At 37.2% G+C, this 18,271-nt stretch overlaps 1 protein-coding gene across 4 annotated transcripts in view; it reads right to left on the bottom strand.

Moving 5' to 3' along the window:
* The window catches only part of DDC (dopa decarboxylase), a 75,725-nt gene that overhangs the window by 29,948 nt on the left and 27,506 nt on the right, over nucleotides 1-18,271 (bottom strand). For all 4 annotated transcript variants that reach the window (XM_042835758.1, XM_042835737.1, XM_042835745.1 and 1 more), the window contains exons 3-6: nucleotides 14,550-14,663; nucleotides 13,772-13,891; nucleotides 8,964-9,098; nucleotides 5,244-5,387 (exon numbers count right to left, since the gene is read on the bottom strand). In XM_042835758.1, coding sequence (XP_042691692.1) covers nucleotides 5,244-5,387; nucleotides 8,964-9,098; nucleotides 13,772-13,891; nucleotides 14,550-14,663 — 513 coding nt within the window. The remainder of the gene's footprint in view (nucleotides 1-5,243; nucleotides 5,388-8,963; nucleotides 9,099-13,771; nucleotides 13,892-14,549; nucleotides 14,664-18,271) is intronic.

Genomic DNA, 18,271 nt, shown 5'->3' with positions numbered 1-18,271 from the left:
AGCTTTTGTGAATCTAGGAGGTTTTTTTTCCTCAAAGCTTTCCTGCTTCTTATGGAGCCAAATGCATAAAATCAAGTGTCCTTATAAAGTTGTCTGATTAATCAGTCACAGTATTATATTAACAGAAATTTTATATATTTTCTGTATTTGCCACATGTTTATTATGTGGCCCAATTCCAGTCCCACATTCAAAATAATCATCAAAATGATTTTCAGTTAATGCTATACTGGAAATCTCTGAACTTGAGCAAATTAGAAGTTACTGCCTGAACTGAAGAGACTCAGATATTTGTAACTGATTTACACGCCAGGTATCAGCAGCCTGGGACCTGTCCTCTAGTAGCTTATGTTCACTGTCAAGTTTGCAAAATTTAATCCCATTCTAAACTTTTTCTCCTAGGTTCATCCTAGAATTGTGTTAATTTCTCACTAAGCGTCTCCTGCTGCAAGACCAAAAGCAGGGCAACATAAAGACTGAAGAAAGTATCACAGTAGTAAAAGAATGTAATGAGGTGAAAATGAGCTACAGTAATGTACTGAGAAAATCCAGATAGAGCTATAGCCCAGAAAATTCAAGCACATTTAAGCTGACATTTTATTTTTTATTGCTCCCCTTACATTTTAAACATCTAGTCTTATTTTTGTAACTACTGATAAAGGCTGGGAGTCAATTTTGCCTTGTATGAAATCATTATATGATAAAATACACTTTACAGTTTGCATAGACAAATAAATTATGCTGTTTTATAGTTATAGAGTTATAGTTATAGAGTGGTACGAAGTAATTAGATCGTTCATCCAGGGTTACACGTAGATCATAGCCCAGCCAGATGACTACGAATACATCACCAAAATTTTGTAACTGTTATTATGTTTGTACTTGGGGTTTTATTTGGCTGTTATTCATTTGTTTCTGCCAACACTGTCAATGCACCATCTTCAGTTTCCTCTGTTTTTCCCTGTACACCAACAGTTAGCCATGTTTTGCAGAGGTTTTCTACTGTGTGCATATGCAATTCCCCCCCAAGAACTCATGAGAGATCCTGATAAAAGAATAATGAACACCTATGTGATTCTTGTCCATCTACTACACCGTTCAGAAAACAAACACTCTGTCTTAGCAAAATATACACACAGTTATATGTTACAAGTTAGTTCATACAGTGCATTTGTGTCACACAGCTCCATAATGGGTAGACAGACAGGGCCTTTGGGTTCAGGAGGAGCAGGGGACTTTTCCAATGAAACTACCAAGAGAAAGAGCGAACTACAGACTTAGCTCTGCTCTTATGCATAGATTTTATAATAATAGGCAGTGGACTTTCTGATAAGATTAGAGTGAATTGCAAGTCAGTTCGGCAATTAAAGTAATCACAGTGATTTCACAAGAAAAACTTAGAAACAGTTGTTATTTGTGTTGTACTGCAGCTAAATCAGTGCCCTCTGATAGTGTAAGGAGTATGCTGTTTCCATGAGAGGTTATATGAATTCAAACATATGCTTAAGTCATTTGAATAATGCCTTATTCTGTAAAGGATACCCCAGTTACTGAAATAATTTTGTTGTCCTCTCTGTAATGTCTAAGCCTCAAAAGCTACTTGTTTTAATTCTCAGAAGCCACTTAAAATGACAGCACCTGCTCTTGTCATGGCTCTCATTACCCTGCCTCAGTGCTAACCAACAAACCTAACTGAATTTGTAACCTGTACAACATCAGGAAAATCACATTTATGCAGGGGGCGGGGGACAGGCTGAATCACAGAAATGGGGCTGAAGGCTTAGTATAGCCTGAAGGCCTTCTCCATCCATAGGTTGTGCACTTCAGATTTGCCTCAGAGTCAGCTGCATATGCAAAGCAGCTAAAATGCTTGAATCAGTCTTTGCACATATTACTTTCCTGAAATTAAGTTATGCTGGGGATAATACACGAACCTTTATGAAGCCTGAGAGCAGTGACTCAATCTTCGACTGGAAGACCTCTGACAGCTTCTTAAAAAGATACAGATACATTTTGCATACTTTCACCACAAAAATTTCCATTTGCAGTCCACTAAATTGAGGCAGAAATTCCAATGTTCTTACTTTTATTTTCTCCAACTCAGCTCTTTCCCAGCTTGCACTCATGTAGCGTGGGTTAAGAAACATTACCCTGGGTATCTGTATGTGCCTCAAGAATACTCCTTCCAAATGGAAATCTGCGGTTAGGCTCTTAGAGCTAACACCTACTGAAAAGATGTCCCCTCTTTCTGTCCAACTGATTTGTTGCTTCCTGAATGTGTCCAGATATAAACAGCCTTTCCTGCAGATCATCCTTCAGAAGAGTCATTTCAGTAGAATCTGAGAGATTTTGTGCTGGGCCTTTGTTAAGCAGGAAAAGCATCCCACTGCAGCAGCATGACATTGGATGAGCTTGTTGAAATATATTGTACAATATGTACACCAGTTGCAATATAGCTGTGCTGATTTATGACAGACAGGATAAAGCCCACAGACTATCACACACTTCAAGTAAAGGAGGCTCTAAAGCAGTGCACCCTACCTCTGAATTTAGCAGTGCATGACTCACCACATTTGGGCATCTCTCATTAACACTCACCCAATTTAATCCTATCTCAAACTGGGAGCATAGGTCCTAAAGGAGAATAGTACTTAATCATGCACTTAACCTTTAGTTAATGTTCATAAGTAATGAAATGAACACAACTTCAGCACAGGATTTCAGGACACAGCTCTCCCTTCACTGATGGCCAGATGCAGGGCTGAGTATCAGACACACTAGGAAACTGCTCCATGGTAAATCATGACAACTTCAGTTCCGCCTTACCTGACACAGTTAGAAGCATTTTACAGTCTGGTTGCTTTACTGTATCAAAATATGTCTGTATTTCAATTTCTTCACAAGTATTTTGAAAGAGAGAAATCAACACAAGTCTGATTTTTTATTTATTTTTTTTTTTTTTGTAAAAGAAACAAAAGCAATGTTCTGTGTCCACTGTTTGGCAGCAACTTACACTAAGAGCCTTTGAATTCCTATCCACCATCTTTTAGCATACACATTACTAATGCTAAAAGATGGTGGATAGGAATTCAAGGGCTCTTTCTAAATGTCTCACTCCTCCCCCCTTCCCACCTCCCCCCAAAAGCTTGATTACTAGATCTTATGTGTGTGGAAAAAAAACATGTTATTAACAGGTTGCTGTAATGACAGAACCTCCTTCATATCATGGAAATGCACTCCTGATTCACCATTCACTTCTTCAAGAAACTTCAATATAACAACTTCTCATCTGTTCAATACAAATGAGTACAAGAGCAAGATTCTGTATATAAAGCACTGAAATTTGCTTGTATTTTTTTTTCCTCTGTTAAACTCTTTGCTTTGATGTTGAATCACTCTCCTTAGTAAAGGATCTGTGAAAACAGGGAGACAAAGAATACAGTGGCATAAGGAGCCTCCTTGGCAATGTGCCTCAGTTTGTCACCAGAACTAAATAAAATAGCACCAAAAGAACAAAAGAAATGCAAAGGTTTTTGAAATCTGCAAGGCTGAAAAGGGAGCATTAATACAGCGCATGGACTGCTGTTCAGCATGACAGAGAATTAGCACACCTTTGGAGTTAAGAGGCCAGCCATAAGGATAATGAGATCTAGTTTAATCTAACCTGACATGTTTTATGTATACAAATAAATGGAAGACCTGGCACAGGCCATATTAACACAGACTGAGCCTGTGCTGCCTTTGAAAGCCTCTTGCACAGCTAAGCAAACAGAGGAAAAAATAAACAACAGTTAAATTACCTTTTGAAAAGGTGTTGCTGAATGCATAAAAGAGAATTTTTGATTTCCTCTTGCTACACACAGGAATATTAATAAGAAATGAATATTCAAGAGGGGCAAGATGCATTTTTTTTTGCAAATGGAGAAAAGATAAGGAGAAAGCATTAACTTTGTTGTTAGTGCATAGATATGTGATGTAGTGCTATATTTGGAATCATATAAAATTTATAGCAAGATAAAAAAAAGTAGGACTTTGCATCAAATATTACGAGTTGTTACAATATAACAGACATGAAACCTTATGGCACATCTCCATTTCAAAAGAAGGAAGTCCATTCAGCCAACCCTACAGATGCTTTGTCTCTCTGTCATACTCATCACGCAGGAAAGCAGCTGACGGGATGTGCTCGGTTACCCCAATGACTTGCTAATTCTTGACACCCTAGCTTATATGAAAAACATTTTTCATTCTGCTCATTCTCATAATACATAAGATCAGACACTAAAGCTTAATAACAACAGCAGAAAGATTACATTTTCAAAAGGCTTGATGAAATACAAGCTACCTCATTCCCATTTGGCAAAAAAGCTATTTTTTCCAAAAACTGTTCAAAAGAATTCTAAGTCACGTTAGCACTTTTCAAAATGTTACCACATGAAAGAAAAGAACAACTGTTGTCAGACATGACTTTTCTGGGGGGGGGAAAAAGTGACATTTTTTATTCTTCTTAAAAATTCATTTCTAGAGTTCTGAATTTCTAAGAGATACTCTTTAAGCTCTAATTTTTATTTAATGGAAAGTCAATAGAAAATATATTATTGCTGACATATTGCATCCCCTTTTAAATCTATGCAGATCACGGTCTAAATCAAGTTTTGTCGAGGTATAATGCTTGGAAATGAGCAAATTGTTTTGTTGATGAAACAAAACAGAGGTTATTTCTTCCATGAAAAAAAAAATATATATCATTTTAACTTGAAATGATGAGATGGTGTTCTGAGCTGAAAGGAGTTGATCTGACAAATAAACAACTATTCTTTGAATAAGAGGCCATTTGGAACTCAAGTGTTAGGAGACCATAACGTTGCAGGATTAGATAAACACAAGTAGAAAATTCACCTGCACTTATTTAAATGTCTAGTACAAATTCATCTCCTTTTAAAAATTTCTTTCTGCTCAGAAGTGCAACCAGCTGCTCAAATGTGTTGTGCCTCCTGCAAATTAATGCTTCTTAAACTTCAAGAATGCCTCTAGCTACAATTATTTTTTCTGCACATTTAAATACTTGAAATGTGTCTAGCAAAGCTCATGTGCATGAAGAACATTCATGGAAACTCATAATATTCTAACCTATTAATATTAATATTCAAGCCTGTTAAACCCTCTTTTAGGAATAAGATCATCTATTCTCCCAAAAAAAACTGATGAGAATAAATCCACTGATGACTTAAAATCCAGTACTCACAAAGAATGGAATAAGACCAGAAGCTTTGTCTTCATCCAAAACTTTCTTTAAGGCTGAACCACAAACAGCAAAAGTATCATCTGAAGGAACACTTTTAATCTTCACACCACTGATCAGCGCAGCCCTTTCCACAGATGAATGAGCCTGCAAGGAAATGGGCAAGTTTTAAGACAGCCATTTTTTATTGGAATTTAAGGAGTTTATTTGAATGTGAAAAATAGAAAAATTTCTTTCAAATAAAGCAACATTTGAGATTCTCGAACTGTTGCTGGTATCTAAAACTTAGTAATACTCTTTCTTTCCTTTCAGATAGATAGACAAATGAGAACACATACATATACACATTTACTCACATGTGCATGCACACAAACACACCACTAGAAACCCTGAAGTATTCTTGAAACTATTGCCATGGTCTCATCCAGACAAGAATTCAATAAACATCAGTGAGATCTTTAATTAACATATTTTCAATTAGGTAGGATTGATTAAAAGCTTCAGGATTTGGCTCCAGATCAACCAAAAACTACACAGATAAACATCGTGTCTCAAAATAATTTAGTTGCTCAAGAGCACATTTTTATGCTATTCACCTTTGCCAAAAAATAAAAAGAATATATACAACGAAGTGTGATATAGATTCAGATATTTTCTTACACGATCATTTTGTTTTAATTAACTACTGAATAAATTCTGGTTCAGTCATTTATTTATTTTGCTAGGTAATTAAGGAATATTCCCAATAATTTATTTTATTTTTAACACATCCCTAAAAATAATATTTTTTTAAGAACATAAAGCACATCTCAGAGAAGTAAAATAAAGAAACCACATAGAAATCTTCAAAAATTAGAAGTATAATATAATAGTAATTCTATTAATAGTAAAAGGTGTGGTTAGCAACAAAATGCTCATTTAAGGCATGGGAAAGCAAGAACAACAACAAAAAACAACAACAACCAATTTTACCTTTCACCTTTCTAATATTTCATTAATCATCAATCAATTGAAAGAGAAGTTTCTCACTTTTTCATATCCTGACTAATCTCACTCACAATCTCCATGCTACCCTTCTTGAGCCTTGCTAGCGCCTACAAGAGCACTTAACCATTCTGTTCTAATTTAGCATGCAAACATGGAGAAGATTAAGCCAAAACATAGGCTGAACAATACCAGATGAAATAGTTTCTGACTTTCAACTTCGCCTATCCATGGAATGATGCATTTTAAAGGTAGATTTATCTTAACTTGTACCTCAACAGCACCTCTTATTAAAGTACTTTGGTAAACTAATTAGGCTCCAGCTGGACAAAATGTGGAAGTCTAGACACAGAGTCTGCCTTTGAAGTAGAACAGGGTGCGTTTACTGTAGCAATACCTTATTTCATTTAAGTATACGATGTAAAGAGGTGTTTTATAAATAATTTATACAAGAAAGAATTTTAAATAAGTAAACTACAGAAGTTCTCAGCTGGTAAGAACTTAAGAATTGCTTCAAGTACCTCACATTGGAACAAGGCTCTCTGATAACTATAGCCATTCACAAACTGGAGGTTAAAACCACAAAGATGACTTTGGCTTAAAGCAAATCTTTAGTGACGTGCTGCTGACCTAGTGCTCAGCAATGTACCCAGACATCTCCCATTATCCTATAGGAGAAAAATGAACTAAAAATGAAATGAGTGGGCAGCTGCTTAAGGTAGCTAAAGCAATCAATCAATCAATCAATGCTTTAAAAAGTCAATGAAGGTAATGGTCTAAGAAAACCGGAAGCTATCAAATAACTTCCCTGACTTCTGTCCTGGTCCCAGTCAGATGTCTACTGCCAGGGGCAGCTGGGTGCTTCTTCAAGCTCTGAGGTCTCACTGTCAATGGCCTTGCAGTAGGTGCCTCAGCCCAGGCACTTACGTTGTTCCCAGACCCTCAAGTAGTTACTGGGGAAAGTCACTGGCCCTGCTCTGTGCTCATTAATACAGAGCAGAACTATTTCAGTGAGACTTCCTGAAAAACATAAAATCTAAGATCATCTCCTAAGATATATGAGATCTGAGTCTCCCTACTGACCAGCTTTCTGCCACCCTGCTACTGCAGTCTTGCACTGTTTTGCTCTGCTGGCGCACAGTTTTCTCTCCCTCAGAATGCCTTAGGCTTACTTTCTTTTGTGGATTATTGCTATGAGTCACACAGGTCTGTTCTTAATGCAGAAGGACCAGTGAGCTCTGCAACAATCTGCTTTTAAAGGTCAGCAATATCTTAAGGCAAATCCTTCTGTAAACACAAGATCCCCTGACCTTCAGCATACATGGAGGCCTGTCAGTTCTCATTTCAAGTCAGTCATTTACACGGGAAAAAAAAAAAAAAAAAGGAAACGAGTAGCAGGCTTTGTGCATCACTGGGTGAAAGTTTGAGCAGAACACAGACCTTAGGATCCAGACAAAAAAAAGAACAAATATCTTTTGTGCCTTTTGAAAACAGTTGTCTGTCCTTATATTTACTTGTCCTGACTGATCTCATGCAACAAGTCCTTTTTCCCTCCTAATGCACTCTTAAATTGCTTTCCAATGCTTTTCAACTAACAGTAGTAAATGAAGGCAAACTTGAAACCAGGCTGTTTTATTCTGCATAATCAGATATTACTTTGCATTAAACATCAAGTGCTAAGAAATTTTCCTCTATCTCATTGACATTTAACTAAGAAAATGTCACAGCTGTTGAGAGGAGCAACACTGTTCAGCCCTTCAATAGGATTAGAGTGCTAGGAAGGTAGGAGCAGCAGAACTCACAAAACTACAATTTGCTTTAATTAACAGTAAAAGCCTCTCACAGTCCTGACCTGCTGAGAGTTTAGCCTCATTCAGTCTGCTAAGCACCACTCACAGAAAACAAGGATTATGCATTTTTGTTTCCTTAGATTTCTCAGCTAGATTAATAGAGATTTTAGGAGTTCTAGAATGTTTCGGATTTCCTGAAGTATCAACTCTTTGAAAGGGTTGATAACTGCAGGGCAAGGGAAAATGGTTTTAAGTTGAGGAAGGGAAGATTTAGGTTGGATGTCAGGGGGAAGTTCTTTACAGAGAGAGTGGTGAGGTGCTGGAACAGGCTGCCCAGAGAGGTTGTGGATGCTCTGCCCCTGGAGGTGTTCAAGGCCAGGCTGGATGGGCCCCTGGGCAGCTGGTCTAGTATTGAACTGGGAGGTTGGTGGCCCTGCATGTGGCAGGGGGGTTGGGGATTCATGATCCTCATGGAGGTCCCTTCCAACCCTGGCCATTCTGTGATTCTGTGAAGCAGTATGACAAATTTGTCTTATATTCATGCAGTAGGTTTGTCTGTGTGCAAGCATCTGTACCCATGCACATAGGGGCATGATATACATGTGTGTATTTGCATGTGCAGACATGGACACATGGGCCTATAAGTGACAAAATATGATCAAGGCTTACTCACCACAACTGAAATTAATCTCTTGCTCAAATAATCTTGATTTACTTCAGGAGAACCAATACTTCCATAACACTGACCTCCAAGTAGTTACTATTTATATTATGGTAGCACATGTAGATTGTAGCTCACTTATGTGGGCTGTATGATAAGATTTAAGCAAGCAAAACCAAATAGTCCCTAATCCAAAGAGTATGTTAATTAATCTGCCAATTGAGACAACCTAATTATTTTAAGTATAAATACCATGATTCGATGTTCATGCTTTTGGAGGACACTCACCTGATCAGAAGCATAGGCCACCAGCCTGCCCATGACATCTGCCTCTGTTAGCTCAGGCTTTTCTGACTGCACCCGTCTGATGGTTTTTGTTCTTGCAGCAAGCAGTGCAACAAGAGTGGCTTCACTTGCACTTCCCTGTGACAAATTGAAGAAAAGTTCAAAAGGAAGACATTTCAGAGGAAAAGCACCATATTCTTTTATATGACTTTACAAAGTTGGTAACAGAAATTGCATATGAGAAATTGCACGATCTAATGCTTTCTAAGAGAAGGTGTGACAGCAAGCGAGGAATCTCTTTTTGACCTTTGTCTTCTCTTCCCTGATGCCTCTGCTTGTCTGCTCTATGCTTATTCATTGTAGGCACCAACCTTGCAATCAATTCTAGAAAGCCAGACTCACAGAATTAAGAGTACATGAAAATGCTCTCAACAATTAGATGTTGACCATCTGTTGACCAGTAGCCATAGTAGAGTACCTGTTGATTTCTGTTACTATAGATTTCACGTTTAACTTCAATCAGAATCTAACAACTCCCATTTCTGTCAAAAAAAGCTATACTGCTTTTTTAATACTTACCCAGAGTCAGGAGAGTTACCTTGTAGTCAAGAGAAAAAATAATAAAAAACAAAAAAGTTCTGACTCAATATAGATGACTGCTTTTTGAAGGATTATTTATATAATTTCCTGTCATCAAAAACATAAGGATACTCCTAAATTGCATTTTGAATTAAAAAAAAAAAAAAAAAAAAAAAGAATTTCAGTTGTGCATTAGGTTATCTGTGGCTATAAAGACAGGGAATTTCTTTGTATCAACTGATCTGTAAATTTCAGAGGAGAATACAAGTTTCCACAAATTACACTGTATGCTTTTCTCTGGATCAGACAGATGAAATGTGCTGCAAACTGCTCTTTTAAACTATAAGAAACTTTCTGTAAACATATGTTTATAAATGTCCATATTTTGGGTGTGCATATGCAAGTGCATATGCAAAGGTTTTAGGTACTTTCAAAGTTGAGCTACTGTTATGCAAGTCTTCCTCTGCCAAGCACATAATACTGCAATGAATACACCTCCTTATATTAATAATTATACCTCAGAAAAATCCAATGTCAACAAGATAATTTTGGAGTGATGTTTCTTACTCTGTACCAAAATTCTATCCTCTCTCTACTAAAGATCTTGTGCATACTTACTAATTATAAAGTAATTAAGTATTTAGGAAGTCTTAATTCTTCCCTGGTAATAAACCTGATGCTACAGATTTTATACATGAGAACGATCCCAGTGAACTTAGATTTCCTCCTCACTAATACTGAAGTTAGTTGAGCTATTATCAAGAGACAGAGCTGCTTTTTACACATCAACAGTGAGTAAGCCCTTACAGCAGCTGAAAGTGAACAGAGTGAGCAGGAAAAAGTACAGTCTCTAAATATTTATTAAATGCATTGCCGTGATTAAGAGGTTTTATCTGTCTTCCCAGGGGTGTGGGATTTGAGGATGTAAACCCCAGAGCCTGTAGCAAAATACAAAGATGAGTAAGAAACACTTCTAGCTGCTGATGCTGCTCATAGCCTCACAGTATCTCAAAGAAATATTACAGAAAAATATACACAGAACATTACAGGAAAGCATACATCCTATGCAGAATGTTGTAAGAAGATATATATCACTCCTGGTTCAAGTAAGGCAGCACTTCTTTGTGAGGCAAAGGGTGAAAGAAATTTTGTCCATTGACTACAAAAAGTAATATGCTAGAATCCCCATGCCATACTATACTGTCCAAAACATCATTTCCAACAGATGAAAATACAGTGCAAACTGCTGCAACTTACTGTGGTGCTCACACAGTCTTTCAGATGAGTTATATGTCTACAGAAATAAGTCAGGCAGCATAAAACTTATCTGTGGGTTTTATCTTAATTCCACGAGTCACTCAGAGCAACCTTTCCAAACCACAGTTCTTCACTGTAAAGTTTCCTCTAGCATCCATGTGTTTAGTATCTGGGAGGAAGTATAACTTATTATTAAAGTATTAAAATACTTGATTATGAGGACACGTCTTTCAAGTATATATGGAAAAATCCTTTTTATTTTTATTTTATTTATTTTTTTCTTCTTCGTTTTTGGCAAAGATAAGGCCTTGTAAAACTCTTAGCATCTTTCTAGGACATATAATAAGTTTGTATTTTTAATAAGTGTGCAAAAGTATATGCAGGAAAATGACTGTAGGAAATTCCAAAAGTTAAGGCACTAATTTGATATTTGGAAATCTAAGCTCCCACTATTCTAAGGGCTTAATCAGGGCAAATCACTTGGGCTCAGGAAACGCCTCCATCTTCTGAGAAGTGCCATGATCTGTTCTGGTATCCTGACTATCTTTCACCCACCTGGTGCCTAGACACCAAATACAACAGCTACTGTCTACATCTTATTTCATGGAAGCATAGTTAGACAGAAGGAGGCCATCTATGCAGCTGGATCTTGCCTACTGGCTGGAAAAACTGGAATATGGCCTAGAAGCAACCTGGAAATACATTTTGATGGCTCATAACAGAAACAGACTTTTTCCCACCTTTCCCTCAATTCCATTAGTCCCCTTTTTGGACTAAAAATGTTTGTAAATGTGGTCTGTAGAGCTTATCTATTCACTTGGCACCACAGTCGTGCCCTAAATGACTTTGAGTAAAAAAATCCCCTGGTTCTCAGACTACTGTTTACTGATGAGAAAATCATATGTTTCTCACCAAACCAAAGATAGGCTGAGTCTGATTTTATTTCACTCTTAAAATACAATACTTCTTCTTTGCAGAGTTTAAACTCTTTAAAATTCAAACTTTTCAGCAGTTTGTCTAGAATGAACAGCAGGATATGTGTGCTATACTCAGACAAGCTTCACGAAGAAAGTAGTTTTCTCATTTTTAAAAGCTGTTTTTTTCTGCTCTTGAATGCTGCATTCTGCATTAAGTGAAGGATGATGATACCTTTCCTTTTACCGCAAGCAAACAAAGGTTGCCATGGCAAGCAGGCTCAAGAGGCAGAAGAAATACCAGTAAGAGCTGATGTTCATGTCCACCAGAGCTCTGAACTGAAATTTTCTTTCATCTTTTGCCATTTTCAAGTGTCATCCTGCTCACAATAACACAGTGCTTCATATTGACATAGGCTTTCAGATGTAATTAAAAGCTAATTTTCACAGGCTCAGTTTTACCCAATACTGCAACAATTACTTGGTATTTGCCAAGGGAATGACTGGCAGTTTCACACTCTCACGTTGCTTTTGCCTCATGCTCTCTTATTTGTATCATTACTGTTTCAAGAGCAAGACAAGATCTGCAGCATAAATGACTTCATTGTAAGCAAGAACACAGAACATACTTTCGATTCTTGAAATGATTTGTGTCTGATGAAAATTATAGGCAATCCAGCACTGTCAGCCTGGAAGGGCAATTTTTCCTGCCGATAACCATCAGGCATAATTGCTTGCTTTTACTGGTACCAAATAAATGCTAGAGATGCATGACAAAAGCTTGATTTCTCAAACACTCTGCCTAGTAACTGTAATGGAAAAGGTCCCAACAAAGCAAGCAGAATGAGTAAAGTTACTCTGAAAAATACACAGGTGTAGGTGCAGGTCCACCTATGAGAATTATAGCAGTTGGGTTAAATTTGGAGTTACCTGGGAAGATGCTGGCAGAATTTACTGAAATATGCCTCAAGTGGTTGCAGCTGAGATCAAAGAAAGAAGCTCCCATTTTTAGCATGTAGTTCAGATATGTTTTAGAAGCCAATCTTAGCATAAAACAAAGCATAAAACAGACTATGCCTATATCTCCAATCACTGGACTTCAGAAATTATCAAATGAGCAAAGAAAAAATATTTAAAAGTTCTGTCTTTCCCATGGCAGAAATCTATTTTAATTAGGTGAATAACCACAACCAAATGCTGTGCATTTGAATAAAGATCATGCAGTGCAGGAGCAAGCCATGGTAGACAATCTATATAGCTTTATTACGCATGCAAGATCACCCACTGATAATTATATTCACTATCATACAGATGCTCTGTTCAGATAGTGTGGGCTTTCATTAAGGACACAACTTTCCAAAAGTTCGGAGTTTTACGTTGGATATGGAACTGTAGACTGAAAACTGTGCTATCTAACGACAAAACATTTTTGGTTCAAATTTTAAGCAGCTTCATTTTATTCTAACTATCTAGTTCTAAACTTTCCATTTTTTTAACATAAGGAAAACTTCTTAAAATTATGTCAATTTCTTTGAGAAAGATTAACAGACTTTCTACTGCACTGAGTTATTTCTACTTCAAGTAGTTTCTCTGCTATATTCTTATCCATTGTTTGATCCCTAATAAAAAAAAAAGGAAGGCTGAAACAAATACTCAAAGATGTCCAAGGTGAACTTCACGTAAGCTTTTGTAAACCCTTTTATTTATAATCCTAACATAACATTTCTACTTAAGAAGATTTTTTTATTGGCATTTTTAGGCATTAAACATTACTGCATATTGTTGATAGCTTTCTTAAGTTGTTGATAACAATTTTTCACGGAGAATAGTATTTCAGAGCTTTTTTGTTGTTTGTTTGTTTGTTTTCCATTACCGCCGTGAATGTTCCTACCCACCCATGGACATTCTCCCTATGCATCAGTCTTTCTGAAAGCCTAAAAAGAATCCACCCAAGTGACAACAGAAATACCCTTTATTAATATTTTGGTACGGTGGTGTCACAAAATCATAAAGATCAGAAATTCATCTTGTATTTTTCTTAACCTGTATTCCTTCTCTTACCTGAATGACTCCTCCACCTTGCCCATCCTTTCCAGCTAAAAACTCTTCAGGCAAGTTAATCATCTTCCCTAGCCAATCCAGCATGACAGTTTCCAGCTCCGTGCATGCTGGACTTGCAGCCTGTGATGAAAAAAAGAACAGAGAAAATAACCTCACTAGGGTATGAAGAGAAACAAAAGCCTTGCCCTGGTGCATCATTCTCCTGCTATCTTTAGAATACAGAGGAAAAGACTCGCTTCCTTTACCAGCTAAATTAGGGACCTAGCAACCAGTCCACAAATGGCGTGCCTGATTATTTAAAAATGTCAAATTGGACCTCATATAGAAGAACTGTGACTGTCAAATGTCAAAGCTAGGACTTGTATCTTCAGAACTCTTCTTTTCTTCCACATCCAGTACCAACCTTTTCTGAGAAGAGCCCATCTGGCATGAATGTTTTTTTGTTTGTTTGTTTGTTTTGTTTTTAACATAATTTTCCACAATACAAGAAATAACATAACTAAGCAGTAAGCATGGTCATACTATGCAGTGAGTAACCAGTAAGCTTGCACTATTACTACTAATTCTAAATTATGGTAATTTTTCTAGGACAGAACTTCCAAGAGGAAACAGTGCTCTGTGAAAGCACTTAGTAAGTCAAGGAAATGTAGTTATAAAAAATAGTCCTGTGACTTCATTACTATTAATAATTTCACTGAAGACTGTCATTGAAACACTTTAAATCTTGGCAAGGGAAAGTGTCATTACCTCATAGCTATATATACCCCAATAAACTTACCCAAGAGAAGCCCACACATCCTATTCCACCACATAACATGTCTGCAAGAAGAGCAGGGAAGGAACTGGCTGCAGGGAAGTAGGCAAAAAAGTAGGGACTGTGCCAGTGAGTCACCTGTAGTAAGAGAAAAACAGTCATTTATAACTAATGCAGAAGCACAAACAAGTGGTCACAAAATCAGAAGAGGACAGGAGGTAAGGACCAGTCAACAGTTCTTCATTACATGGCTGTAACATAGGATCCAGTTTTTAAGAGAAGCTTAGCTTGTTTTTCTCTTTTTAAAAAAAAAAAAAATTAAAATCTCCTTTTTACTCAAATTAGAAAGAAAACGTTGGCTGAATTTAGTTCTTGCTCCTGCCTTCTAACAGTCCCATAATCAGAGCTCTGTTTTTGTCAGCCTAGAACTGTTTGCACAGTGGCAGCATGAGTTTCTGTGCAGGGTACGGTTCTGGATCCTCTGTTTTCAGAGACTCCTCCAGAGTTCTCTATTTGATCTCTGTCATGCAACTGATTTAGCAAATGTGTCTTTAAATGCGCAGACCTCTCTCGCCCATGCCTTGCATCCGTTTGCTCAAATTCATGCACCAAATCTGACCAAATAGCTCCTCCCCCAAAATGAAAGAATCCATTCCAATGCCCAGTGCTTTCTCCAGAAAATTACACTATCACCTTCCAGTAACAGATTATGATTTATATACAATTTTAAGTTGTGCATACTAATAAAAACACAATAACTGCACAAAACCTGGTGACTATTTTGCAGCAACCACATTTAGAAGCATTTTTTGCAGTACCTAAGCAATTTTAAAGACTTTATAAGACACTCGATAGGGCTCCACAACTCCAATCTAATAACATTTGAAAACACGAAATGTACTGCCACACTGTAATGCTCAGTGGAAGTAATAAGGTACAAAGTGCTTATCTTATTCAAGATAATAGGTAAATTTAAGAAAAAAAAATGCTTTTAGGGAATTAGGTGAATTATAAGTGTTCTGCTGAATTTTTGCTTACAAGAGCTTTTTCCTCAGCAAGAAATCTAGAGGCTGCTGAGTTACTGAAGCTAGCCTTGCCTTAAACTGTTAGGGTTTTTTTTGTTTTGTTATTTAATATTGGAGTTCTTCTGTTACAAGTGAAGAATAGGAGGAACACGCACAATCTCTTGCCTGATCTCAGTGTCTTTCTTACTGATTTGTTCTGCATGCATTCCCACTGTTCCACAGGCTGCAAACACCCTTTTTTTTTTTCCTTGCCTAACCTTCTTCATGCCAACAAGCAGCTGTCCCTTGGGAACATACACCTTGCTAATGTAAACTGTCTTAGATGTGTATAATGAATCAGGTGTCACTTTCTATACTGCAGTATACCATCCATACCTTTCAGATGCCCCTGCCCTTTCACATGAAACCATCTCATTACATTTTCTGTTGCCTAAAAGAGCCATGCATACGGTATGTTCAAGATTTCACTCTTACAGTCACTACGTCCAGATCTACTCAAATCACAAATTCAAAGGCAAGCCACTGTAGATGTTTTTGTCTGTCCCTGCTCTATACAGTAGTGATATTTCTTTGCTGTAATGAAGATTTAGAGCACTAGTGGTAGACACTTTCTTTCAGAAATCAGGAAAAAAAAAAAAAAAAAAAAAAACACCTGGGTTGGGATATGGTTATTAACAGCAAAACACAAAACAGATTAAAAATACCCAATAAACAGAAGTCTCTGATAGGACCCACATGCACAGACTTTCACTGACGTTCATAATGAACCAGGGCTGCTACCGTTCATCTACCCAGCTATAATCCTTCGTGATCTGCAAGACTTTTGACATTCATCTTGGGTTAATCAGGTTAAACTGCCTACTTGCTGTGAGCCATTCATTTGATGAAACACAGCAAATACAATTTGCACCACTTTCACAGAGTGAAAAAGCCAAAAGCCCCAGGGCAAGTGCAGCTGTGATTCTTCCTCTCTTGCCTCCCTTTCATGTGAATCAGCTCTAAAATTCATCTCTTTTGCCAGCAGACACACTTAGTCAAACATTGCAAAGGGTGCGACACCATTGATGCTTGTTTATTTAGCCCTGTACTGATAAACTATGATACACAATTGTCTTCGGTTCAATAATTACCATACTCGTGTTTTTCAAAGACTTTTCTTTCCACAGATCTCATCTAAGGATGTCTTTTTTTCTGTGGTTTGCTTAGACTGAACAAGAGTCTTCCTTCACCACATAGTAGCAATAGGTGCTTCAGCAGAAAGCTCACAGATTAAGGAATCCAGTTTGCAGCGAAGTATTGTCTTGGCACTACGTGCAGTCACAGATAAACTTGAGCATTTTTAGCTCCAAAAAAAGAGGGCAGATATTTCCAAAGAACAAAGTAAGTCTGAGACAGAAGTCTGATATTTTTGTACCCAGATTCCTTCCACTTGGCTTCCTGCTGCAGAAATCAAAGGCTGGCTGTTCCCTCAGTTCCACCCTGAACTAGCTAGCATAAGCCAGGGATCAACTATCTGGAAAGCAACTCTGCAGAACTGGATTTAGGGGTAATGGGAAAAATACATTGGAACATGGCTTATTAATGTGCTCTTTTGGCAAATAAAGGCTAACAGCATCCTGGCTACATCAGGAAAACTGCTACCAGCAGGTCAAGAGAGGTGATCCTTCCCCTTTATTCAGCGCTGGTGAGGCCACATCAGTATCCAACTCTGGACTTCTTCAATACAAGAAATACATGGACAGTCTGAAGTGAGTCCAATGAAGGGCCAGGAAGTCAATTAATGGATTAGAGTATCACTCATATAACAAGAAGCTGAGAAGCTAAGATTGTTCAGCTTGTAAAAGCCCAGGTGAGGGATCTTATGAAGGTGTATAAATGCCTCACTGGAGCACATATAAAGATGCCACATTCTTTTCAGAGGTATCCAGTTTCAAGACAAGATGTCAACAAACTGAAATACAGGAAATTCCACTTAAATGTAAGAACTTCTTTTACTGTAAGGATGACCAAACTTTGGAACAGGAAAGAGAGGTAGCAAAGACAATCTTTGGAGATGTTCAACACTCAATTTGCCACATTCTGACTGACTCTGCTTTTGGCATAGAGGTGGACTACACGATCTTCAGAGATGCTATCCATCCTAAGCTATCCTGTGACACAGTTTTCATGAGATTTCAGCATTTAATTTAAACAACACAGGCACAATCAGAGTTACTACTAGAACTAGGATTTATATACTCACGCTCATTGTGTCACAAATACTAACATTTCATACCAGATGAAAGTTCTGGATAAAACTTTTTTTGTTCAAAATGCACTTTCACTAAGTCAATAGTTATTTGCTATTTATTTGCAAAACCACATTAAGTAAGAGGAAACATGACAAAATGAAATAACTGGAATTCAATGTCTCACATTCTAGTCTCAAATGATTCATCTCTTTTTTTTTTTGTTATTATTTCACTGAGCATTCTGAACTATTCTGATTAGCAAAGTGTTCTCTGTTCTACTTCAAGAAAAACAAATGGTTAACATTTTCCTCCAGTGAAAAAGAAAAGGCTTTCAAAACTAAATGCATTTTCATATTTAGCATTTTATTATCATCAGATAGTATGAGCATTTGGTATAAACTGTCTTTAAAATGAACTGCAGTGTATTGTAATACATTTCATATTTAAACAACAGCGCTATAAGAAACAAAGTATTTGCATGCATTGGCCA

The sequence above is a fragment of the Centrocercus urophasianus genome, unplaced genomic scaffold (genome assembly GCF_019232065.1).
Source record: "Centrocercus urophasianus isolate 14NV4802_14NV808 unplaced genomic scaffold, USGS_Curo_1.0 seq_11, whole genome shotgun sequence".
Classification (NCBI taxonomy): Eukaryota; Metazoa; Chordata; class Aves; order Galliformes; family Phasianidae; genus Centrocercus; species Centrocercus urophasianus.
The sequence above is the reverse complement of the archived record's forward strand: the minus strand, read 5'-3'. Positions and strand labels throughout refer to the sequence as shown.